General features: G+C 31.4%; 4 protein-coding genes and 1 long non-coding RNA gene across 8 annotated transcripts in view; 2 read left to right on the forward strand and 3 right to left on the reverse strand.

Moving 5' to 3' along the window:
- LOC144850321 (uncharacterized) lies at positions 1 to 3,796 on the reverse strand. Of its 2 annotated transcripts, XM_078707580.1 has the most exons (8): positions 3,732 to 3,796; positions 3,093 to 3,413; positions 2,456 to 2,509; positions 1,790 to 2,146; positions 1,493 to 1,590; positions 1,230 to 1,256; positions 824 to 1,109; positions 1 to 667 (listed from the first exon to the last, which is right to left on the reverse strand). In XM_078707580.1, exons 1-8 carry the CDS (start codon positions 3,763 to 3,765, stop codon positions 285 to 287), a joined length of 1,560 nt encoding a protein of 519 aa, XP_078563706.1. In that variant the 5' UTR covers positions 3,766 to 3,796; the 3' UTR covers positions 1 to 284. The 2 variants fall into 2 exon arrangements, with proteins under 2 accessions (XP_078563706.1, XP_078563705.1); XM_078707579.1 differs by having other exon boundaries at positions 1 to 1,109.
- Positions 3,797 to 5,563: 1,767 nt separating this feature from the next.
- LOC144851028 (uncharacterized) lies at positions 5,564 to 9,314 on the forward strand. Its single transcript, XM_078708551.1, has 9 exons — positions 5,564 to 5,637; positions 5,988 to 6,272; positions 6,516 to 6,812; positions 7,180 to 7,221; positions 7,433 to 7,696; positions 8,071 to 8,187; positions 8,550 to 8,641; positions 8,841 to 8,894; positions 9,102 to 9,314. The coding sequence occupies exons 1-9, from the start codon at positions 5,607 to 5,609 to the stop codon at positions 9,312 to 9,314; spliced, it is 1,395 nt and encodes a 464-aa protein (XP_078564677.1). The 5' UTR covers positions 5,564 to 5,606.
- Positions 9,315 to 12,029: 2,715 nt separating this feature from the next.
- Positions 12,030 to 16,326, reverse strand: LOC144850324 (uncharacterized). 2 transcript variants are annotated; one of them, XM_078707584.1, is made up of 5 exons: positions 16,254 to 16,326; positions 14,727 to 14,788; positions 13,577 to 13,864; positions 13,162 to 13,488; positions 12,030 to 12,422 (listed from the first exon to the last, which is right to left on the reverse strand). In XM_078707584.1, coding segments are annotated over exons 1-5 (825 nt in total). In that variant the 5' UTR covers positions 16,256 to 16,326; the 3' UTR covers positions 12,030 to 12,276. The 2 variants fall into 2 exon arrangements, with proteins under 2 accessions (XP_078563710.1, XP_078563711.1); XM_078707585.1 differs by lacking the exon at positions 16,254 to 16,326 and adding an exon at positions 15,156 to 15,216.
- Positions 16,064 to 26,070, forward strand: part of LOC144850323 (uncharacterized) — a 46,664-nt gene continuing 36,657 nt past the window's right edge. The window contains exon 1 of the mRNA XM_078707583.1: positions 16,064 to 16,119. The gene's annotated coding sequence lies outside the window, so the exon portion shown is untranslated. The remainder of the gene's footprint in view (positions 16,120 to 26,070) is intronic.
- LOC144850327 (uncharacterized) overlaps positions 18,248 to 26,070 on the reverse strand; it is a 150,108-nt gene continuing 142,285 nt past the window's right edge. The window contains exons 2-4 of one of the 2 annotated variants that reach the window (XR_013614076.1): positions 19,726 to 19,784; positions 19,085 to 19,225; positions 18,248 to 18,544 (exon numbers count right to left, since the gene is read on the reverse strand). This is a non-coding gene — a long non-coding RNA (uncharacterized LOC144850327). Of the gene's footprint in view, positions 18,545 to 19,084; positions 19,226 to 19,444; positions 19,460 to 19,725; positions 19,785 to 26,070 lie in introns of those variants that run through there. The other variant, XR_013614077.1, reaches the window with a different exon arrangement.

Raw genomic sequence — 26,070 nt, forward strand, 5'->3', positions numbered from 1 at the left:
TAACAGTACAATATTTGAACGCTAGTTTATGAAACATTTTCACGACCTCAAATAAATGTGATTATAACAAATGTGTTATGTCGTCTTCAAAGACATAATTTGTCTAAAAAACAATTGACTTTAAAAAAATTGCCATTCTAACATGACCTAAATACTTTAAGGGAATTCAAAGATTCCCCTGGAAAAAATCGCTCTTGTAGTGTGTAGTCGCGCAAAAAATTCGCCTAGTGGGAAAAGAGGCTTAAAACAGATGAACCTCAAATAACAGCAACATACATTTTTGTTTACTCAATCGTGTGATAAACAGCATTCTGGTTTGTAATAGCAAGATTAACTTGACTGTGTTTAACTGCATTTGATCTGGTGACATATGAAGCTTCACTAAGCGGTTGAAAGCAATCCTCAGGTCCATCAACACCAGACGATTTGTAGTGAGCAACACTAATAGCACCATCAGTGACAACGTGCGGCCCTCTTGCAACTCCAGTACAAGTGTGATGGATGGTTACACGAGAAGGTTCACCACCAGAGCGTTGGAAGCAGGTAACTCCAGACATTTCAGCAGTATCAGAGAGCTCGATGCCGGTAACCTCAGATGGCTCCTCACCAGCTGAACAAGAGCGTCGGAAGCAGTTAACACCAGATGGAACATCAGAAGGATTACTAGCTGAAAAAGAGCGTTGGAATCGGCTAAAACCAGGCATGTTACGGGCTGAACAAGAGCTTTGGACACCATTACTAGGATGTTGGAATCTGTCAACACCAGAAGTTTCGCCAGATGTGGAGCTACTGAAGTCAACGACACCACAAATGTCGCCATTACCAGAGAACTGAGAGCGACCAGCACAGGGTTGACCAGCACAGGGTTGACCAGCACAGGGTTGACCAGCACAGGGTTGACCAGCACAGGGTTGAGCAGCACGGGGTTGACCAGCACGGGGTTGACCAGAACGGGGTTGACCAGCACGAGGCTGGATGTTAGTGTCGTATATTGATTGTTTGCTGTAATCATTGCTGGGTCTGTTTCTCACTAAACGTGGTGCCTGAGTGACTGTGGGATTCTGGGTATGAGTTACAATTGACGTTTGGTAATTCGTCGAGATTTCATTCTGTTTAAGAGAAACAAGACTATTTGAACATCTACATGTAAATAAGTTTAAAACAATATAGATGTACATAAACATGTACAAACCAAAATTACAAAATGTTTTTTAAATTTTAATATTTACCGATTTCTTCTTACACTTGTTTACAGTCTATAAGAAAACATATTGTATAATGAATGTATAAAAACGTTGGTTAAAGAAATGAAATACCTAATTGAGTATTGTTATAAATCATTATTTCTCCTTCCTGGTCTAACCAATAGAAAAACTGTTTACTTGGCTCTGCTTATTTTGGGTACGATAACGGCCACTCAATATTGTATTATTATAGATAGAACTGGTTTTTAAACATTTTACTTAAATTGTAGGAAACATTTATGCCTTACCGTTGTACTGTAGATCACACAGCCTGCAACTATGCAGCCAAACAAAAATGCAATTGCAATCGATGAAATTTCAATTATTGTAAAATTAATGTCATTTTCTGTAGACAAATAAAACAATAGGCCTATGTTAGTATAATTATACAATATGTATCGCTCACGTATCCTTATTATAGAGTAATTATTACTGTTTTTTTCTGGTTTTAGTCTGTTTTCTTTAAATAGTTTTAAAAAAGTATTGTTATGTTGAGGTGTGCAGTGTTATAAGCGTTAATTCTAATGTTTGAAAATCAAATTTACCGGTAGACAACTGCTGTTCAGGTGGTGCCATGCGACAAGGTTGTTGACCATCATCTTTTGTTGACCCGAAAATAAACGAAAGTTGACTTTTTCCAATTGGGTTGCGTGCAAAGAAAACGAAACCGTATCCAGTTCCAGGCACCAGATTCTCGATTAGTAGGTTATGATTCTTGGAAGAGTTTCTGTTTTCAATTGCAACAGATTCATTCCAGGGGCTATGTGGCGGAGTAATACAGTCGACGAAAAATGTAGTTTCACCGCAGTCACTGTTAGAAGACCACTCCCAGTCAATAACCAGACTGCTGTGTGTGACGTTAGTTATACTCATGGATGTAATAGGTGCAGGTGTTTGACATACTGTATAGAAAATGTTATCACTACTAATAGCGTTAATTAGTAATACTACCTCAGCTAATCCCAAACTAATACATTCTCGACACTGGGAAATTGTGGCGGTTTTATCAATGGAGGTTTTACGAAGTACGAAAATAATCCTAATTTCCGAATTTTAAATAGAAAACCCAACTATGTATAACTTAAATTAGTATTACTATAGTAATAAGTAGTAGTAGTAGTCATTTGCTATACAGCAATATAATCTTAAAAAGTTAAATATTTTAGTAATAATATTGTAGTAATGAAAAGAAATAGAAAAACATAACTCACGATTCGGTCCGACTTTCAAAGTAGCAGTTCTTGGGATGGAGGTTGAAACTTCAACTGGAAATATAATTAATTCACTTGATTTCAAATAGCATTTCAAACTTGTACTAATGTTATTATTATTGTTATGTGATAAAATTCAAACAAACATACATAAGGTAAGATTACCTACTGTACGTTAGTCTTTAACGGTAACGTTTAACTTACGGCTAAGGCTTTAGCTTCTACACCTGAGTGAAAAGGTTGAAAATTATAATAATCTCTTTAATATACTGTATCCATTTTTAAAACGTATTTTTTCCGTACTTAAATTTTTTTGTTTTCAATTTCTTTTTTTGGTAGGTAGTATAGTAGGCTTAATAAATATAATGATAATTTTTCAAATATACCAAAATCTCATCTTTCACAAATTTGGAACAATATTTATTTCTAGATTACTAGAAGAATAAACAAAACTCAGTACAGACTTTAAAATCAGTACTAAAGATTGCATGTTAATTCAGTACTTACAACTTTTTTAACAGGACTTTAAACGTTCAACTTACGACTAAAGTATATGAGACTATCGGCTCAAACTTTAAAATGACGGTACTAAAAAACTCGATAAATCAGTAATAAAATAGTTTAATTTAGTACTTACAGACTTTGAAAACAATCTTAATGGTGTAATAACAATCTGACGCTAGGACCGTGCACCCATACATCCCATAAGCCATCTCCGTTGTAACACTAGATATTGCTATTGTAAAGTTGTCATCTTTCTGCTTTAGTTGAAACTGCGATGATTTAGATGCGTTATCGCTGTTAAAGATTATGGTGTTGTTACAGCGACATACAATAGCGATGAATAGGTCAGAAAAGAAAGAAGTTGACGTATCACTGCCATTGGCAACGTCCAGCGTCTTGGTGACATTTCTGCAGGTGTTTGAAGCAGAAACAGGACGAACCGTCAGCAGAAGGCCTAAAAGAGAAGTATGAAAACAAAGTAGAATCGTGTATAGGTTCATGTTTCTGGGTTGTTCCACTACAGATAATCACCTTTCTACCTACATTACAACATTTTAAATGCAAAGATGAAGCTACATAACAATTCAGTAAGAACACTAACAATGCGTGAAATCTGCAAGTAAACATTCACCCAATCTTACCTCTAACGAAAATGAACTCCAGCAAAATTAGACTAATTTTGAAAAGAAATCGAAATAGTAGCCTTTTACAATTACGTTAGAGTCTATCAAATAAATAAATAAATAAGTGACTGCTTTCTAGGCCTACTTACAAATAATAATTTCTACGCAACTGTAGAATTTCATCGGCGCTAATAGCTCTATATACCAGGAGAAATTTGTTTCTTAGACTCATTCCTGTAACTTATGTACCTTACTTAAATATCAAATCATATTTTATCATTGGATCTAATCAGGAGCGTATTGCAGCAATTAGAATTTAACATTGGTTTAATGCAACTTTCTATAATCAATATTTCCAAATAAGTCTACCTCTTTCTGTTTCTCATTCGATGTAACTTTCAGGAATAAGAGGTTCATTATTATACAGTTATATGACTACAAACTACAAAAAAGGGAATAGAAAGAAAGAATACACAATACATATAAACTCTTGTAACTTAAAATGTAATGTAACGATATTATTAGCTATTGATAGATCGGGAAGATTTATCTGGATGGATGCATTATGACTGTCTGCATTATTGATATATAAAGTGTAGTGTTTATAGCCTGAAGCCTCTATCAGTTGGGCAACATGTGATGCCATTACAAACACATCATAGTTGAGCATGAGTTTTCATGAAAAGGGCGCTATAGAAATCTGGTAAATAAATAGTGTTGATGGGAAGGATTCTGCTACGTGTACGCTGTCTGGTGCAGCGACAAGTCAATTGTATACTAGGCTGTGGAAGGCAAGATTCAATTGATTCGTTAGTAATGCTGAATTGAATTGAAATATTTTATTTATACTGGGCGACCTCTTCAGTCAAAGACTGGTCTCCCAGAGGGCCCAGTTGGTGATCAGTGGCTGTGATGTACTAATACACCGGGGTAACCCCCTACATCTCGAAAGATGTACTAGATATTTTAAAGTGCACACGAGCTAGATGTGTACACTGGTCCTACGGTTTATAGTCCGTATCCGAGAAGACTCGTTCTACCACCAGAACCATGGAGTGAGTGAGCCTCGAACCCCTGCCGATGTTATGGCTACGTAATTACGGTTCCACTGTCTTAACCGCTCGGCCACCCACTCACCGAAGAAATCAGAATTCGAAGAAAAATGTTTTCAAATGAATTGATTTCTTTTTTTATGTTTTTCTATATATAAGTCAGGTATAACATATAAAATAATGTTGCAAAAGGAAAATGTATCAAAAGTATATGGAACCTATATAAAATAGAACGGATAGATAGAAAGGTGGTGGTTAACCACAAAAGAAAAAAAAAGAAAAACGTTTCCCTTGTGTGTGGTTTTTATCTATTGTATTTCTTTTTTATTATTTACTAAAGCAAGAAGAGGACACCATCTATCAAAACTTGTGTGATGTATCCACTTGATGAAATTTAACAACTCCACTACACCACCGTCGAATATCAGCCTTACCAATCATTTTTTTCCAGAAACCATTGAAAATAGAAAGAAAAGTGATGATTAGACAGTTTCACATGCCTAGATGTCTAGAACACAAATCTTGATCTTGATTATGTAATCGAAATATTCCAACGCAGTATCACTCAACGTGTAAATAGAGGTTGAGGAGGGGAGATCTAGTCAAAATTAGAGATCAACTTGGGGAAGATTTTAGACCTAATGGTAGCAGTTGTGGAGTATGATAGTCCAGTAATGGCTGAACAGCAGCCACAAGATGTTTTAGTAATATTATTTAACTATGAATGTTTGGATATCTAATTATATTCACACAGTACATCAGTTTGAACACTATAAGAATGAGTACAATGTTATATGATTAATCAGAGATACATAAATCTACTCTACTCTACTTTAATTGATTTTAATTTGAATAAAAATGTATCGGTTTCAACAATAATGTATGAAAGTGAAAGCAAGGATTTCCTGAAGATGTAGTATCATCAGGTTTGTGAAATGCAATGAAGTAGGACAATTTGTTAAATGTAGAAACATGTGGATATGTTGTGTTGTATTGCTATTAGGTAAGTGTTTTCCATTTCTTGCAATCATACGAGGTGTCCTAAACGAAGAATTAGAGACAATCGGGAAAGAAGGGCAAGATAAAAAGGCCCAATCAACTTCCCTGCTTTAATGCATTTGTAACAAGAATCAAAGGACGTCTTTAAGAATTAAATGCTATGTGGTTTAAAATGATGTAGATTTTTTTTCTAGGGAACAAAATCCATTCTATTCATGGATTTTAATAGATTTCTAATACCGATTATTATCATTATTATCATTTTGCTATAGTATTTGAGGTGAAGTATTGCATTATCACTACCTATAACCACCTATTTTGTTTTGGTTTTAATGGTTATAATTACATTTTTAGGATTCGGAATTTACACAACCCAACTGGATTCCATTCTGCTGAATTCATCGGTAGTATCGCATCATTTCGTTGAAAGATGTAGCACCTACTCGTTCACTTTACTATCGCCTGTATGCGAGTGTACACCACATTGTATTACAGTAGACGGTGCTGAAATTACCATCTTAACCCATGTTAACGGCTTTCGATTGTCAATTGGAGATCAAGCATCATCAGGATTGTATAAATGCTCACTAATATATGACGCTCTCCTACAGTTTTATCAATTCACACTAAATGTATACGGTTAGTTTTAATTTTGATATTATACAAAATTATTTGGCTTACACTAACAAAATGTAAACTCGTGTTTAGGTTTATATAGAAACTCGAATGCGATTTCATTTGACTTGAGGGTCGAGTCAGTAAAGGAATGTAAATTATCATGAAAGGGTATAGTCAGTATGAATTTCGGCGATATGTGTCTAATGAAATATTTATTTAAAACTGTATTTTGGTTGTACTGTATGACATTTGTATTTGTTATAGTTCCTTCGACAACTATTGAATTGGATACGAACATCACGGGGAATTTCAACGATCAAAGTATAGTTTCCGTCACAGTTTCACAAACAACGAAAGTAAACTGTTACAGTTATGGGATGACACCGCCTGGACAAATTATGATATTATTAGGGCACGAGTTGATTAGTAAAACCAACAACCACACCATGAATAAGAACGACGCATCATTGTTCGATGTTTTCAGTTCTATCAACATCATACCAAATTGGACGCATGACGGTTTAAGTGTTTATTGCATTGTACATCAGCCTCAAATAAAAGGTATACTATAACATTTAGTTTTTGTGTCGAACTACTGATATGTACATTAAAATATAAACACATTAACATGCAGGTTCGTAAGTAGAATTGTGTTCTAACAGGCTACCGTTCAAACAAAATTACGGATTACGATTTCATCATGCAGACTTATGGACATATTATTTTTAGCTGTTTTTTTTTAAATATTGAGTTAACATTCAATTCTCTAAAGTTTGATTTGTAGCCTACCCCTGAAAATATGATTTGAAAAAAAGTGGGTTAACTTGTATGCGTCGTTATGTCTAAAAGTTAATTGTTTTTTTGTAAAAAAAAAGTTTTTATCTTTTGGTATAATAAGTATTTGTTATTTGTTTGTGTTTAAATACAGATAAACATACAGGAGTTGAAAGCCGACACATTAAACTGCAAGGTAAGCAATTATGCAAATCAGTATGAACAACAAATAAATGTCATTATGAAATAAACAATGTGAAATCAAACAAGCATGCACTTTATCTACTTTAGAAACTCTAAAAGAAAGGTAAACGTACAGTATATATACAAACTGATGTTGGAGAGATGGACAAAATCTATACAATACAGTTACGTATTATTAATAAATAATTGCTTATTAATTATAGTGATAATCGAGTTCTTCCACAAAGAAAGATTATACATAGGATACCACGTGTCTGAAGGCAATGACGTCCTTTTAAATTGCACTTCAAATTACCCTTATGCTGCCTCTTACACTTGGAAACATATGGAATCTGGTGAGACAGTTAGTGACAAAATCCTGTATTATATCAATGTAGCTTGTAGTGCAGGTGGTCGTTATGTCTGCACTGTGAATCCTGAGAAGGAAAGAGCCTCTGCGACTGTTGCAACCTATATAAATGTGTCATGTACGTAATATTTACAATTAATTACTTTTCAGTTATGCTTATAATTCTGTTATGATACGAGTCGTGTGAATTATAATAGACATAACCAATATTAATAATCAATGTAATTGAATTTAAATTATTATCTAAAGAGAAGAGAAAATAAGTATTTTTTGTCTTAATATTTGTTAATTTATGTATTATATGCCTACTATGTTCCTATGTATAGACACAATTGCACATTTGAAATGCTATTATGAAATCGAATAAAATAATAATGTGTTTTCCTTGTTTAAATACTAATGAGTATAACAAATTAAGAATCAATACGCGAATGGTTGGTTACTCCAATAGAATACAAAATATATATAATTACGATATTATTATCTAACAAGGTTCTGAAAACCGATTCATTCCGACACGTAATAATGTGACAACTAAAGTTGGGGCTACGTCATCAGCGGTGACAAATGAAGTTACCGGAAATGGAGTATTTCACGATGATCATGGAGGTAACTAACTGTAGACGATGTTAATCGGTGTCATAAAAACCAACATTCTAAAAGAATTGACGACACGAATCAATATATTTGATAATTATCTATGAAAAATTTAATATAGAAAAACAATACTATAATCCCCTGTTACCTCTTCACCGAACTGTTTAGTGTGAAGATGATAGACATTATATTTTGTCGGGCACCCTATATCTTTCCCAATGTTTACTTATATGAAACCTTCATTATAATGAAATATGATCGATTACAAATAATACATAATAGTTTAGTTATCGTTCATGACAATGCGAAACATGATTAAAGACATTGTGAGGCCTGTTAACAAAACACCAGTCTTACTGATATTTTTTCCATAGCCAGCAATGTTTATATTTCAATAATAGCTGTGAGTTCAGCAATAGCATTCGTGGTTGGATTGCTCACATCTGTGTGTATTGTCAAAATCATGGTGAGACCCGTCAGTGTATATCTCTAAAAATAATTGATCATACTTATTTATAATTTCACTAATATTGGTGCCGAATGTAGCTATATATAATTAATGCAAATATGCTTCAGTATTCCCTACAGTCACGGAGGATTTTACCAAGACAGTAAATAATAATCTATTTTATCTTATCTTATCTATCTAATTTATCACTTTACAGACGTGTGTGAAGAAAACAAGAAGACGACGAGCCAAAGCTACAGCTCAATCATCCGTAAGTCAGACATAATTTATATTTTCTTTTTAATATAGGCCTATCGTTTTTGCAAAGAATATTAAATAGAATTGATTGCATATTTCACTAAACGAACTGTGTATTTTGCTTCTTCCCTTGCGTGTCGTTAGTGCTGATAGGTATACGGTGCCTACAGTACATGCTTTTTTTCAAATGTTATCTAATCATTTATGTTGTTTTATTTAGGTTTACATGCATTATTTACCAAATCAAAAAGAAGACACCACCTATCAAGATCTTTGTGATGTCTCCACTAGGCCGTCATTTCAGAAAAATGAAACAACCATTCCTCCTCCCCATCAGATGGCAGATTATGAGAACTTAACGTCATCATATTATGTAAACATTGATAATACGGTAGTTAAAACACGTGCAATAATAGAAGATACTACTGTATGAAAAACAGACATTTTCTCCGAATCATTGCAAGCAAATTGAAATTTATGAGATATAGTATATTATAGTTTTGAAAACAACCACAAACAATGTTAAGACCTAATCCCATAATGACTGTGATTGTTCAATCAGGTGTCTAAGATTAGGGAAGAGTGAAATTACTATATCAGTAAGATCAACAGACTCACATAAATAATAATAATATCAATAGTTTCAATAACAAGTAATAGTAGTAAAATAAATTGTCCACTATGAGTTATTAAATTGAATTGAATAAAGCCGAGGCGACGACAAATGCTTGTGTTAGGGGCCTACGTCGTTGCCTCGACTTATACGTTTAAACGTACCCCTTTATAAACATTATTTGAACAATGTAAGCCCACACACGCTACACACGGTAAGGAATTGGCAATATGACTTGCCAGGCTAGGTGCATCACCTATCGTACTCAGAGAGGCCTATAGAAAATAAAGAGATTACCGTCAAAATGCTGTCCGCCTAGTTGTAGTCAACCGCATTATAAATTAACTGATGCACAAATATCTTGTACTTTAGTATGAATTGTCCAAGCGTCTTACGGTAAAATACACACATGAGATATAAATAGGAATGTATGTAATTTATTCGTCAAGAATTTGCGCGTGCGCAATGTGTATCAGATCAGATATTCTACTACTTAAAATCCTGCCTGTGCGTTTAACGTTTTGCCGTAGGTTCAATTTGTTTTTCCTCTTTTTTATGATTTTTATTTTTGTGAAACAGATTTTGAGATCAGATAATGATCAGTTAGTTGGTCGGTCAGTACTGTGACGGGTTCTATTCGCTACATCACTACACACAATAACAATTATTCGTCTCTTATATGTGCAACATAATAATAATCAGTCCCTGTAAATACACTCACAGTATTAAATTGAAATTGAAAGGGTAATCAATTAAAATAATAATATATAGAGAGAAGAAATCTCGAACAATGTGTACGAAACTCCAGAAACAAAACTAAGAAATACTATAATTTGTGAACATCGACATTACGATCAGTTCTTTTTCAAACCATAAAATGTATACAATATTATCGTACTTGTTTTAATTGAGGATGAATGTTAAATTTACCAGATGACAATGTTGATAATTAGTCCTTGCGTAGTCTTTTTAGTAATTTCGCCGCATGCTCAGTACATTTGAGTCAAAAATGCCAGAAATTCATTCATTAGGAATGTAAGACTGTGAAATTACAAAATAATATTGATATATCAAACCAAATTTATTAAAATAGACTTCGTGATAATCACTATTCACTCAGGGCTCACGTCCAAATTTGCCCACACCATCCTAGTGATAAATGATAGATCCCAACTCGCTAGCATTCCATCATACATATCTTATCTTGGCAATTGTGTATACAAAAACATATTTACAATCTTATTTAATGAAGAATCAACCCCACAATTAGCTACAATGTGACAGACTAGACCTGTTTGAATTCTGGAAGGTTTTGGTGGATATTTTTTTGGAACCATAAAAAATGTGCTAATTTTAATTTTTAATATTGTTTATGTGGCCAATTAAAGATGTAAAAAATAATGTTTTCACTTATATAAAAAGACAAAATAGGCCTAAATGATAAATTCAATCAAAAACCCATTGACTTCCAGTCAATTTTAACTATTTTTCTTTCAATTACACTTTTATTGTTATGGCAAAACTAATCTGTAAACCTAAAAAACTACAACATCTAGAAACAAAATCTATATCGGTCGTATTTAAATAAACCCCAAACAGTATCATCATATTTTCACAAATAACAAAGGGAAAAAAAGCCTGAAAATGGCATGGTGTAATTTTACTAATACTTTAGGACAGCATACATAAATTAAAAGTGGATTGTGGCATGCAGCATTTTAATAAATGAAATGATTGCAACTTTGCACACATACTGTAGCGTATACAATATATTTACATGCATTCAAAATATGTTATCTATCTCGAAAATTAAAATAGGATAGGCCAAGTACATTTAGTATATGCGTATAGCAATTTCTATAAAGTTTTTTTTTCTTTTATTACTAAAATATATTCATTTCATAATGACATTTCATGTTCTTGATATCTTAACATATTCATTAACATGTTCATTTCTTAGCGTATTCTTTCTTAACACATTCATTTTCTTAACATAATTTTAGCAAATTCATTTCTTAACGTAATAATATTATTGCATATTTATTTCTTAACTTAATCATATTTTAGCGTATTCATTTTTTATATTCTAATTTCTTAGCGTATTTATTTCTTATCCCGTATTCATTTTTTTAACACATTCATATCTTAACATATTCATTTCTTGTCATAATCATATTTTATCATATTCATTTCTTAACATGTTCATTTCTTAACACATTCATATCTTAACAAATTCATTTCTTGTTATAATCATATTTTAGCATATTCATTTCTTAACCTCATCATAATCTTAGCGTGTTAATTCTTTGTTTATTTTTTTAAGCATATTTATTTCATATCGTATTCATTTCTTAACGTATTCATTTCTTAACACATTCTTTTCTTAACGCATTCATTTCTTAACGCATTCATTTCTTAGTTTCCGATACGTTATCGTTCTATAAAGTTGGCATATTTAAGCAGTCAGTAGCATCTCGTCTAAAATTTTCAATTTTCACCACCCACACCAATTCTCCAGCACAGATTTTTTTTAAAAACAAATGAAGTCATGATTAATAAAAACAATAAAATCGTTGTATTGTTACGATAGTACCGCTTATACTAATTATGACGTCAGTTGATTGGACGTGTGAAATATTATTTTTATCAAAGGAAGCATAGATGGTTATTCTATAGTTCTAGGATGAAAACTTTTTACATTTCTTTTGTTTTTTTTTGTAAGGAAATATTTATCGTCGATCGCTATGGTCCTAGTGTGAATAGACCTAAAGCAATATCCAAACTATAGGGAAATGGTTGGTTCACTTTGACGATTTTTTTTCCTTTTAATAAAGTACCTGACTGGAACTGAGAACAATATTACCATAAAAAATATACAGCCAATGACAATCAGCGTGAATTTTAAACGATTTTCACTTTTGTTGTAACCTAAAAACGAAAGAAAATAAAAATATACAAAATACCATTACCATTGAACTATCTAATAACGTTCTATTCAGATGAGATAGGACACGGTCCGTAGTTCAAACGTAATACAGTACTAAAATAGGCCTATGATACATGATGTTGATTATAAGCATTTGAGATTTACGCTTGATGTTTATTTTACTAATTTAATTCTGTATGGATTACTTAGGCCTGTTGATGGTTATAATAGTAAAGTGATAATTCAGGCATATTGTGTTCATGACTGTGTGGTTAGTCCTAGGAGATACATCAAAGAAACAAAGTTCGAGCTGTATTGGTATTGACTATAACTTCGAAACCATGCAAATTAAAAAAAATAAAATAATCAATTCTGGATTTGCATTGCACAGGGCGTGTGGCGCTGTGTGTTGGACGTTCGACTACTGATCGTTAGACCGAGGTTTGAATCCAACTCTTGCATTGCTTGTATCCTCAGGCAAGATACTTTACTTACGTTTGCTTCTCTCCACCCAGGTGTATAATTGGGAACCCGGTTAGATCAAGACACAACTTTGCGCTGATTACTAGCTGCATATATGGGAGTATGTTTCCATAGGTGTTTGATCAGGAAATGACTGGGGTAAAAATGTTCAGCGCATTGAGAGCTTGCTTATATGCGCTATATAAGAATGAACTATTATTATTATTATTTCGAAGTTATAGTCAATACCAATAATACATTTCGTACATTCATTCTTACCCTCAACAACAGCAGCCTCATATGTCACTGAAGTATTACGGCCGCACGTGGCTGACCCAAAGAGTGTGCAAGTAGCAATAAGTTGTCTATGTAGTAGGCTTACTGGTTTGGCATTTTCTTCATTGGTGGCGTAAATGGCTGACTTCAGTACATTGGCTTTATAAAATGTTGTGACATTCTTTTTAACATCATCTGCCAATGTCCAGTAGATTATGGCATCCTCTTCTTGGGTGAGGTTACTAGCACTGCATGCCAACCGAAGGGGGTCTGGTATGTTATCGATAACGCAAACATTCTTATTGCAATCACCTGTTAACTGTGGCTGATCTGCAAAACGAAATGCTCCAGTTGGTCTAGTTTTAAAGGCGATTTTATAGGTTTTAAAGTGTCGTTAGTAAACTTTGTGTCAACTTACCGTATGGTTTTGGCGTCCACATAATCGTCTCCTTGTTAATTCCTTCATCAATCACTGTACATTTGTATTTCTCTGATTTTGATATGTTATACACTTTCAATGAAAACGTTTCGTTCTGTATTTCGAACATTGTTTCATAATTGTCCACCAATATGTTGGTTGCAGTATATGATGAAACAGCTTCATCATTTACATACCATATGACTGATAATAGTGTCATGGTGCTGGTATAACCACAGTCTAAAACAATGTCTTCAAATGGGCAGAAGTTGATCATATTATCGGCCACTATATCAATAGTTAAAAATTTAAACATATTTACTGTATCTACGAGCAAGGTTCGTGAAAAACACCAGTCTGTGATTTGTTTTGGGCCAGCCCGTGGTCCGAGGGCGCTAGACATTTCGGTCAGCTTGTGTGGGCAAAGATAGTGTAGTAGAAAGATGTCACACCTTCGCTTAAAAAATAGAGACGCGCTCGAGGTAGGTCGTGTCTCATGGCAAGTAGGGATAGACTAAAACGTATCATGGGGATCGCAATGGCCTGGACAACGAAAATGGTTTTTCGGCAATAAATTGTAAGAATAACCCACAAACTTCTAATTGTTCGTTTTATACAAAGATAACAATTAATGTGATTTTTTCATAATCTTTTTAATTGTAATTGATATGTATTTAAAAGGGTACCCCAGAATATTTGTTTATCAATAATTACCCTTAGGCTTATAATTAATATTATCAATAATATTATCACAACATTATATAATTATGGCATATAAAGCCTCTATATTGTATTCATATAAATTACGGTGAATGCATGAACCTTCGGATCCATAATAAGGTTTATTCAATAATAGGCTTATAAAATTAATAAATAATAATAATTGGGGTTTTTTTCAATAACAAAAAAATACTTTCGTAGACCTAAAATTCCTATAATGTTACTGGTATTCATTGTCAAATGCCAGTGTTTCATGTCTAGCGCCCTCGTACCACGGGCTAACCGAAATGTCAGCGCTCTCGGACAACCACAGACTGGCCCAAAAAGAACAACAGACTGACCTGTGTTTCACGACCCCTTTACAAATAAAAGTAAACAAAATACACGTTTTCAAGAACAATCAGGCCTACACTTGCTTAATTTTACTTACACAATACATTTACCACCTTGATCCATGAAAACAGGATGAGATAACACCGACCATGGAACTTCCTAGAATAGAGAGGAAAACAAAATAGGTCTACAATCATTTGATCATAATCCAATCATTAATGTTAGCATAGTTACTGATGCTACCTTTTTATACCAATAGGCAAAATCCAATATCCACCAAGACGATCTCATTTGTATAATTATAATTTTCGACACCTGAAAGGAAATAGTGCAAATGTGTTGGGTCAAAAGATGTGTAATATCTTAGTTTCTTTATACTAATTTATAATTGAGCAGACCTTGTTATTTTTTGTTGCAAAGCAGTTATTCATGTTCTTGATTTCATTCCTCCAAACAATGTTGTTATTCCAAACTCAGTTTGCAATTTCTACATTCCCACCGGTCTTTAGTGCGACAATTCACTTACCCAATTCAGAATTGCAATGCATGTTGGATTTAAGAAAAGGTGGTAACGGCTATTAATGTAGTGAAAATTGCCTCACAGCTAAAGTATAGTTACTATTCGCCAGTAAATATGTCTATTTTTGCAAATTCCTGAGTCAGATATATCAACATAAGCGACTATACCTCCCCCACAATAACATACATCGTAAGCAACGATCCTCTTAAACGACCACCATCTTCCTTAAGGGACCGCTTCTTATGACCACATCTCGTAAGAGGCCACCTCTCTTAAACGATTATACCACCACTCGTAAGGGACCCACGATTCTCATAATCGACCACTTCTAGTAAATATAAACCTCCTCTCATAAGGGACCGCATCTCGTAATTAATCGATCACCTCTAAATTAACGACCACTTCTCGTAAGCACCCAACTCTCGTAACGACCCTCTCGTAAGTGAACACACCTTCAAGTTATCTTTATTGTGCTTTAACACAAACAAAATTGGTTGCTGGTTATAAAAAAGAATATCAATAAAAACATTTAAAAAGGCATATAGAAAACAATACAAAAAACATACAAACGACATCCACATCTATTTATTTATATTAAATTTAAGAGAATGGGTAATATCTTTCATAATTGTAGATATCTTCCTTTAAGACTAACTTTTTATGGAACTCATCCAGGCCTACAGACTGCCACACCCAGATTGAACGTAAATATATGGCTACAGAATATTAGCAACTAAATGTCTTTATTTCTTTGTCCGCCGTACCAACGGTCACGGGGATTTTCAATTTTCACCACCCACCCTCAATTCCCCAGCACAGTTCGTCATATTATGTTATATTAATAGTTATTAGTTAGCTAGTTTTAACCTCTCACTACGACCTTTACTGTATTTTATGTTATAACTGTGGCCATACTGTACGTTGCAATTCGTTCTTGATAGGCTTTGTGACGAGAGAGCGTCTCGTAGTGGTAGGCCTACTCTACTATTGTAGTAGTAGTAGTCGTAGTCGTCGTCGTACTACTACTAGTAGTATTGGTGGTGGTAGTAATAGCAGTAGTAGTAGTAGTGTTATAAGCAAATGCATTAAAATAAAATGACTTACATTGTGTTTACAGTTTTTCAATTAGTGGAAACTGGATGATCGCATGAATGTTCTTCTTAAAATTTACTTTATAATTGAACTGCGCATGCTCGATAATTAGTATGTTTCAGTATTTATTACCTTGCCCCTTTTGTGGAAAAAAATAGGGGTCTATAAAAAATCTGTATAAATTAACTAGATTTGAACGCATCACTTGACGAGTTAGTTATCCGCACAACAACAACGCCAGTGGACGTACGCTAGAAAATGTGAATAGAAAAAGATTACAGCACTTATGACCTGATAATGTTGGTGCTAAATTCTGTCTATTTTGTGCAGTATAATACTGTATACAACTACATACATTGTAGCATAGTTGAAATTACTGGACCCGACTTTTATTCAAAATTACTGTCTTCATAAAATAGAGGTCGCACTTTTTCAGGAAAAAAATGGCGGGCACCGCCGACGAAACATGCCATGCGCGCACAAGTTTGCTGATGTTGTTTTGAGTGTCTGTCGTTTAGTTTTATTGGTTATTTACGCTGCATAAAACCTATATTTTTGCCCAACACCACTCCGTGCTATTTGCTAATAACTGCCCGATCGTGATGGCCATTCTACAGAAACAAAATCCATAGGTCTACAAATAGACGCGAATTTAATTATCAGAAGCTGTTATGAGCTAGGCCTAACCCAGTGGGCAAAAATTGGTTGAATTAACGTTAATTCAACGTTATCTGCAAACGTTGAAATAACGTTGAAAAAGTGGTTGAAAATTAAAGTTTGCCTCAACGTAAATGTCAACGTTGAATCAACATAGAAATTATCAACGTTGAAACAACGTTAAATATAGGTAACGTTGAAATAACGTTGAAAAAATGGTTGAAAATGAAAGTTTGCCTCAACGTAAATGTCAACGTTGAATCAACATAGAAATTATCAACGTTGAAACAACGTTAAAATAAGTAACGTTGAAATAACGTTGAAAAAATGGTTGAAAATGAAAGTTTGCCTCAACTTAAATGTCAACGTTGAATCAACATAGAAATTATCAACGTTGAAACAACGTTAAAATAGGTAACGTTGAAATAACGTTGAAAAAATGGTTGAAAATGAAAGTTTGCCTCAACGTAAATGTCAACGTTGAATCAACATAGAAATTATTAACGTTGAAACAACGTTAAAATAGGTAACGTTGAAATAACGTTGAAAAAATGGTTGAAAATGAAAGTTTGCCTCAACGTAAATGTCAACGTTGAATCAACATAGAAATTATCAACGTTGAAACAACGTTAAAATAAGTAACGTTGAAATAACGTTGAAAAAATGGTTGAAAATGAAAGTTTGCCTCAACAAAAATGTCAACTGTTGATTCAACATAGATTATCAACGTTGAAACAACGTAAAAATGTCTACGTTGAAATTATCAATGTTGATTCAATGTTGAAATTATTAACGTTGAAACAACGTAATAATTAAGTTGAAATGAAAATTTGCATCAACGTAAATTTCAACATAGATTTAACGTTGAAATTATCAACGTTGATTCAATGTTGAAATATTAAAGTTAATTCAACATTATCCGAAAAACGTTGAAATAACGCTGAAAAACTGTTGAATTAAAGTTTAAATTTAAAAAACTATCAAAACAAAACACATTTTTACCGTTGATTCAAATTAGAAATTATCAACATTATTTTAACATAGCAATGGTTTAGTTAATAGAAGAACAGCTTATAGTAACACAATCAAAATAAATCAAGCTGAAATCTGGGATATTTTCAATGGTAATTGATTTGTTGAATTACTATATCCAATTTGAATCAACGGTTTTAAAGTAGTTGGTAGTAAAGTATACTGTTACGTCGCAGAATCCATCAATAGAGACATTTTATAAATACTGTATATCTTACTAATCTTTAATTTCTATAAAAACGTAAAATAACATTTAATCAGGTGTTATCAAATCATCAGGCAAAATCCAAGCAACAATCAAATAATGTACATACTCACTGACAGTTCTCAGGTACCAAAGTTAAGTATAACAAATATACTAATAACCAGTTTGTAATATGTTTGCCAACTAACATGATTGAATAACTATAAATATTGGCTGATTACAGTAAAACACAATAAATACAACACACGTCACAGGTGCCTTGTGCTAATGTTGCAGAAGTCCAAATGAAATGGCAATAACACAATACTGTAATTGCATTGTTCCGATTAGTCAATAAACAGTTGCCTCGATTCCTGTGTTGACATTGTCCTATGCTTTCCAAAAGTGTGGCAATATCATTTTTCCAAACCTGAAACAAATTCAATTAAGTTACTGTAGTTTTAAACAAAAATAATACAGTAACAAATTAATTGAAAGATTTATTGTCCCCAAAAAACATGAACAATGAAGATTAATACAATCATACTTTGAATACCTTGCCATTTTGCAATTTTAACAAAGATATTCACTTGCCGTAGAAAATAAACAAAAACAATAAAGATTTCACTTAACAAAAATACAAAATAAACAGTATATTTAACCAAAAACCATTGTTTGTTTAAATTGTCCCCCTTTTCAGGTACAAATGCATTTTTTAAAATCTAATTTTTGGTCAAAGTGAACAACTCTATAGTGACGGCATATTCAACAAAACATTTTTTTTTTAAATTGTTCAGTTCAATTATAACACATTGTTCAAAAATGATACTGTACATAAACAGAAATTCAATTCAGAACATCATTTCACACTTACACGTAAAATATGCAATCAATTCAATTTATGTAAATAATATTGCAACACTGTATTAATATTTATTCAATATTAAAGTTAAGAACTATAAATACCAACCTTTTGTATATAAAAATATTGATCATCCATTAGATTTTTCTCGTTTGATTCACATAGAAAAGATTATACATGTACATGTACTTCATTATTTTGTACTCTAGCTAGACATAGGCCTCTAAGGGCCTTAGCTAGGCCTACAATCTGGAATAAAGAAAGCGAGTGAGTTTAACAAATAGCCGTCCTAGGCTAGCATGTGTTTGTATACTACTGTATTAATACTAATAATAGCATTAGCAGCTACTGTAGACAGCCTAGCAAAAAGCTAGCTAGGCCAACTAATTATATATTATAATCAAATGTTATATTTATGTATACTTTTGGATAAATAAAGAAAGAATTCAACTATGGCCTAATACATACCATTTTATAACCATAATAAGTACAGTACTGTAGTTATCCTTGGCAAGGCAAATGTTTGCCCTTGACAGGCATGATACTAAATGCTTCCACTACTGTAGGCCTAGTGAGTGAATTCAGTTCATCAGTTTGGCAGCCTGCCTAGCCTACTTAGGCTACTACCTATAGCCTAGCTATGCATGTGTGACCTACTAGACTAGAGGCTAGCTATTGATAAGGGTAAAATAGTCAAGCTCTAAGCTTATAAATTAGTAGATTACAAATAAAAAAGATTGTTTTCCTACCTGAAAACATACTTATTTGACAATTTCAATGATGAGCCCTTTTTTTCTACACACCACTACTAGGCCTATAGGCCTAGCCTACGTCGAAGTAACTGAAATTACTGACACCAATTTCAAAATTTGATCAAAACGAAACTAACCAATGACATTGACAAGCTCTTATCTTATGAAATTTGATCTTGCATGCCAAAGGATCATTCAATTTTCAACACAACTTCTAGCTAGAACATTTTTGTATTAATTATTATACAGAGACAATAATATTTGCCAATCTAAAATTCCTAAATAACCAATAATCAAGCTACATCATACATTTATTGTTTTACAATAAAGGAGGATAAAAAAACGTTGAAAACATGTCATTTGAAAATGACAACTGGATTTTAACATTAAAATAACGTTGGATCAACATTGATAAATTAACGTAAATTACTAGTTAGAAAGACAATTTTATTTTAACGTTGGATGAACATTGATAAATTAACGTAAATTACTAGTTAAAAATACAATGTTATTTCAACGTTGGATCAACATTGATACATTAACGTAAATTACTAGTTAGAAAGACAATGTTATTTCAACGTTGGATCAACATTGATAAAATAACGTAAATTTCTAGTTAAAAATACAATGTTATTTCAACGTTGGATCAACATTGATAAATTAACGTAAATTTCTAGTTAAAAATACAATGTTATTTCAACGTTGGATCAACATTAATAAATTAACGTAAATTTCTAGTTAAAAATACAATGTTATTTCAACGTTGGATCAACATTGATAAATTAACGTAAATTACTAGTTAAAAATACAATGTTATTTCAACGTTGTATCAACATTGATAAAATAACGTAAATTTCTAGTTAAAAATACAATGTTATTTCAACGTTGGATGATCAACATTGATAAATTAACGTAAATTACTAGTTAGAAAGACAATGTTATTTCAACGTTAGATCAACATTGATACATTAACGTAAATTACTAGTTAAAAATACAATGTTATTTCAACGTTGGATCAACATTGATAAATTAACGTAAATTACTAGTTAAAATACAATGTTATTACAACGTTGGATCAACATTGATAAATTAACGTAAATTACTAGTTAAAAATACAATGTTATTTCAACGTTGGATGAACATTGATAAATTAACGTAAATTACTAGTTAAAACTACAATGTTATTTCAACGTTGGATCAACATTGATACATTAACGTAAATTACTAGTTAGAAAGACAATGTTATTTCAACGTTGGATCAACATTGATAAAATAACGTAAATTTCTAGTTAAAAATACAATGTTATTTCAACGTTGGATCAACATTGATAAATTAACGTAAATTTCTAGTTAAAAATACAATGTTATTTCAACGTTGGATCAACATTAATAAATTAACGTAAATTTCTAGTTAAAAATACAATGTTATTTCAACGTTGGATCAACATTGATAAATTAACGTAAATTACTAGTTAAAAATACAATGTTATTTCAACGTTGTATCAACATTGATAAAATAACGTAAATTTCTAGTTAAAAATACAATGTTATTTCAACGTTATTTCAACGTTGGATGATCAACATTGATAAATTAACGTAAATTACTAGTTAGAAAGACAATGTTATTTCAACGTTAGATCAACATTGATACATTAACGTAAATTACTAGTTAAAAATACAATGTTATTTCAACGTTGGATCAACATTGATAAATTAACGTAAATTACTAGTTAAAATACAATGTTATTTCAACGTTGGATCAACATTGATAAATTAACGTAAATTACTAGTTAAAAATACAATGTTATTTCAACGTTGGATCAACATTGATAAATTAACGTAAATTTCTTGTTAAAAATACAATGTTATTTCAACGTTGGATCAACATTGATAAATTAACGTAAATTTCTAGATATAAAGACAATGTTATTTCAACGTTGTATCAACATTGATAAATTAACGTAAATTACTAGTTAAAAATACAATGTTATTTCAACGTTGGATCAACATTGATAAATCAACGTAAATTACTAGTTAGAAAGACAATGTTATATAAACGTTGGATCAACATTAAAGATGTATTGTCCCTTTGTCAAATTCCAAAAAAATTAAAAATAAAAGATTTCGAAAAAAAGTGGGTCATTTTGAAGTATCATAATAGTTATTAACTTTCACCAAAAATTAGTCGAAAAAAAAATCATTTAACTGAAATACAGACATTTTTTGGTTCAAAAAATAACTTTGACTTCCAGTCAGAGTTTTCGATCAAAACATATCTCATAATGCAACGCGCTTATTTGAATACTCTGTATGCATAATCATAAAACTTCCTCGCGATCTGTGTGAAAACACCTTCTCAACCGTGACGAGTTGTAAACAATCCTAATTAGCATCATGCATAATGTATAATCATGGTTTGAAATCTTTGTTTACTTTCGCTCGCGACGATTTTCCAGACGAAATGTAATCAAATTAATTTAGCTGTTAATTACGTAAAATTGTTGTTTTTGGCTCGAATTTTCGACTTAAAGTGAATAACTTTAATATTACTTTGATATGGCCAATTTAAATTTAGAATATTCTGACCTTCATTTTTTTGTGTTTCAAGGGACAATACATCTTTAATAAATTAACGTAAATTTCTAGTTAAAAATACAATGTTATTTCAACGTTGGATCAACATTGATAAATTAACGTAAATTACTAGTTAGAAAGACAATGTTATTTCAACGTTGGATCAACATTGATAAATTAACGTAAATTACTAGTTAAAAATACAATGTTATTTCAACGTTGGATCAACATTGATAAATTAACGTAAATTACTAGTTAAAAATACAATGTTATTTCAACGTTGGATCAACATTGATAAATTAACGTAAATTACTAGTTAGAAATACAATGTTATTTTAACGTTGGATCAACATTGATAAATTAACGTAAATTTCTTGTTAAGAATACAATGTTATTTCAACGTTGGATCAACATTGATAAATTAACGTAAATTTTTAGTTGAAAATACAATGTTATTTCAACATTGGATCAACATTGATAAATTAATGTAAATTTCTAGTTAAAAATACAATGTGATTTTAACGTTGGATCAACATTGATAAATTAACGTAAATTACTAGTTAGAAAGACAATGTTATTTCAACGTTGGATCAACATTGATAAATTAACTTAAATTACTAGTTAGAAGGACAATGTTATTTCAACGTTGGATCAACATTGATAATAAAACGTAAATTTCTAGTTTAAAATACAATGTTATTTCAACGTTGGATCAACATTGATAAATTAACGTAAATTACTAGTTAAAAATACAATGTTATTTCAACGTTGTATCAACATTGATAAAATAACGTAAATTTCTAGTTAAAAATACAATGTTATTTCAACGTTGGATGATCAACATTGATAAATTAACGTAAATTACTAGTTAGAAAGACAATGTTATTTCAACGTTAGATCAACATTGATACATTAACGTAAATTACTAGTTTAAAATACAATGTTATTTCAACGTTGGATCAACATTGATAAATTAACGTAAATTACTAGTTAAAATACAATGTTATTTCAACGTTGGATCAACATTGATAAATTAACGTAAATTACTAGTTAAAAATACAATGTTATTTCAACGTTGGATCAACATTGATAAATTAACGTAAATTTCTTGTTAAAAATACAATGTTATTTCAACGTTGGATCAACATTGATAAATTAACGTAAATTTCTAGATATAAAGACAATGTTATTTCAACGTTGTATCAACATTGATAAATTAACGTAAATTACTAGTTAAAAATACAATGTTATTTCAACGTTGGATCAACATTGATAAATTAACGTAAATTACTAGTTAGAAAGACAATGTTATTTAAACGTTGGATCAACATTAATAAATTAACGTAAATTTCTAGTTAAAAATACAATGTTATTTCAACGTTGGATCAACATTGATAAATTAACGTAAATTACTAGTTAGAAAGACAATGTTATTTCAACGTTGGATCAACATTGATAAATTAACGTAAATTACTAGTTAAAAATACAATGTTATTTCAACGTTGGATCAACATTGATAAATTAACGTAAATTACTAGTTAAAAATACAATGTTATTTCAACGTTGGATCAACATTGATAAATTAACGTAAATTACTAGTTAGAAATACAATGTTATTTTAACGTTGGATCAACATTGATAAATTAACGTAAATTTCTTGTTAAGAATACAATATTATTTCAACGTTGGATCAACATTGATAAATTAACGTAAATTTTTAGTTGAAAATACAATGTTATTTCAACATTGGATCAACATTGATAAATTAATGTAAATTTCTAGTTAAAAATACAATGTGATTTTAACGTTGGATCAACATTGATAAATTAACGTAAATTACTAGTTAGAAAGACAATGTTATTTCAACGTTGGATCAACATTGATAAATTAACTTAAATTACTAGTTAGAAGGACAATGTTATTTCAACGTTGGATCAACATTGATAATAAAACGTAAATTTCTAGTTAAAAATACAATGTTATTTCAACGTTGGATCAACATTGATAAATTAACGTAAATTTCTAGTTAAAAATACAATGTTATTTCAACGTTGGATCAACATTGATAAATTAACGTAAATTTCTAGTTAAAAATACAATGTTATTTCAACGTTGGATCAACATTGATAAATTAACGTAAATTACTAGTTAGAAAGACAATGTTATTTCAACGTTAAATCAACATTGATAAATTAACGTAAATTACTAGTTAGAAGGACAATGTTATTTTAACGTTGGATCAACATTGATAAATTAACGTAAATTTCTAGTTAAAAATACAATGTTATTTCAACGTTGAATCAACATTTATAAATTAACGTAAATTACTAGTTAAAAAGACAATGTTATTTCAACGTTTGATTAACATTGATAAATGAACATAAACATTTTATTGAAAAGAAAATGTTATTTCAACGTTGATTCAATGTTTATTAATAAACGTTAAAAAAATAGTTAGGGAAAAAATGTTATTTCAACGTTGATTCAACGTTTGAAATACGCTGACAATTTCAACAAATCAACTATATTTCAACGTTGATTCAACGTTGAAATTATGTTCTGTGCCCACTAGGTAGCTATGGAAAGCCAAACCCGCCAAAAATACATAATACATACTATCCACCAATAATTAATTCGTACAACATTCAAACCATCCAATATTATCTCATGCAGTTCAATGAAAACTTAAACCAGTCACCTAGTATCTACACCATCCAATACAATGTGTGACCATCTACCACTAGCCCAAACGACAATACGCCGAACAAACTATACTACCCATAAAACAAACCATCTAAAGAATGTTGAGCCCAGGCAGCAATAATTGAATTAATCTAACGTTAATACAAGTATATATCAGCCAACTATGGTGCGCCAAGCTGTCATTTATTCAAGCAATAGAGATATCTTAGTTTTTAATAGAGATATCTTAATTTTAAATAGAGATATCTTAGTTTTAAATAGAGATATCTCTATTAATAGAGATCTCTATTAATATAGATATCTCTATTTAAAACTAAAATATCTCTATTTAAAACTAAGATACCTTAGTTTTAAATCGAGATATCTCTATTAATAGAGATTTAGTTTTTTAAAAGAGATATCTCTTTCAATAGAGATATCTCTATTAAACACTAAGATATCTCTATTAAAAACTAAGATATCTCTATTAATAGAGATATCTTAGTTTTGTTTCCTGTTGCAAAGTATGAAGTTAGTGGTATAGTTGTGAATGTGGTGGAAGTGTGTCATTTAGAATGGAAGATTAATGACCCATTAGGGACATCCCAAGGTGTTTATAGTTGCTGATTTCTAGGTCAGACAGGTATAAGCTACAGTGCTACAAAAACTGAAAAATACTATAATAAAATTGTTGAGAGCCGATATTGTACTGTATTAATTTCGTGGAGTTTCGAGCTGTAATAATGCACAAAAGTACTAAACGTTGCAGGCATTTAACATGCATCATTAAAAGGCAGATCCAAGGGATGTGAACTCTTCTTATAGTTATACCGAGCCTTTGAGGTTAAAAAAACCAGCAAAAAGAAGTGAAAAGGGACACGCATCGACATCACAAACTTTGTTATATTATTACTGATTGAGAGGGCTACACTACTATAAGAAAACGTGCATGTCGTAGGGCCCCTCGGAAGAGCAGTTTTTATATTATTTCTGAGAGGGCTACCCTAGTATTTTTTCCATTTCCGATCAATAGTAATAGTATATTGTACAAAATAAGGACGGCTCAAAAGGACGATAGTCGGTTTC

The sequence above is a fragment of the Antedon bifida genome, chromosome 8, assembly GCF_963402885.1.
Source record: "Antedon bifida chromosome 8, ecAntBifi1.1, whole genome shotgun sequence".
Taxonomy (NCBI): domain Eukaryota; kingdom Metazoa; phylum Echinodermata; class Crinoidea; order Comatulida; family Antedonidae; genus Antedon; species Antedon bifida.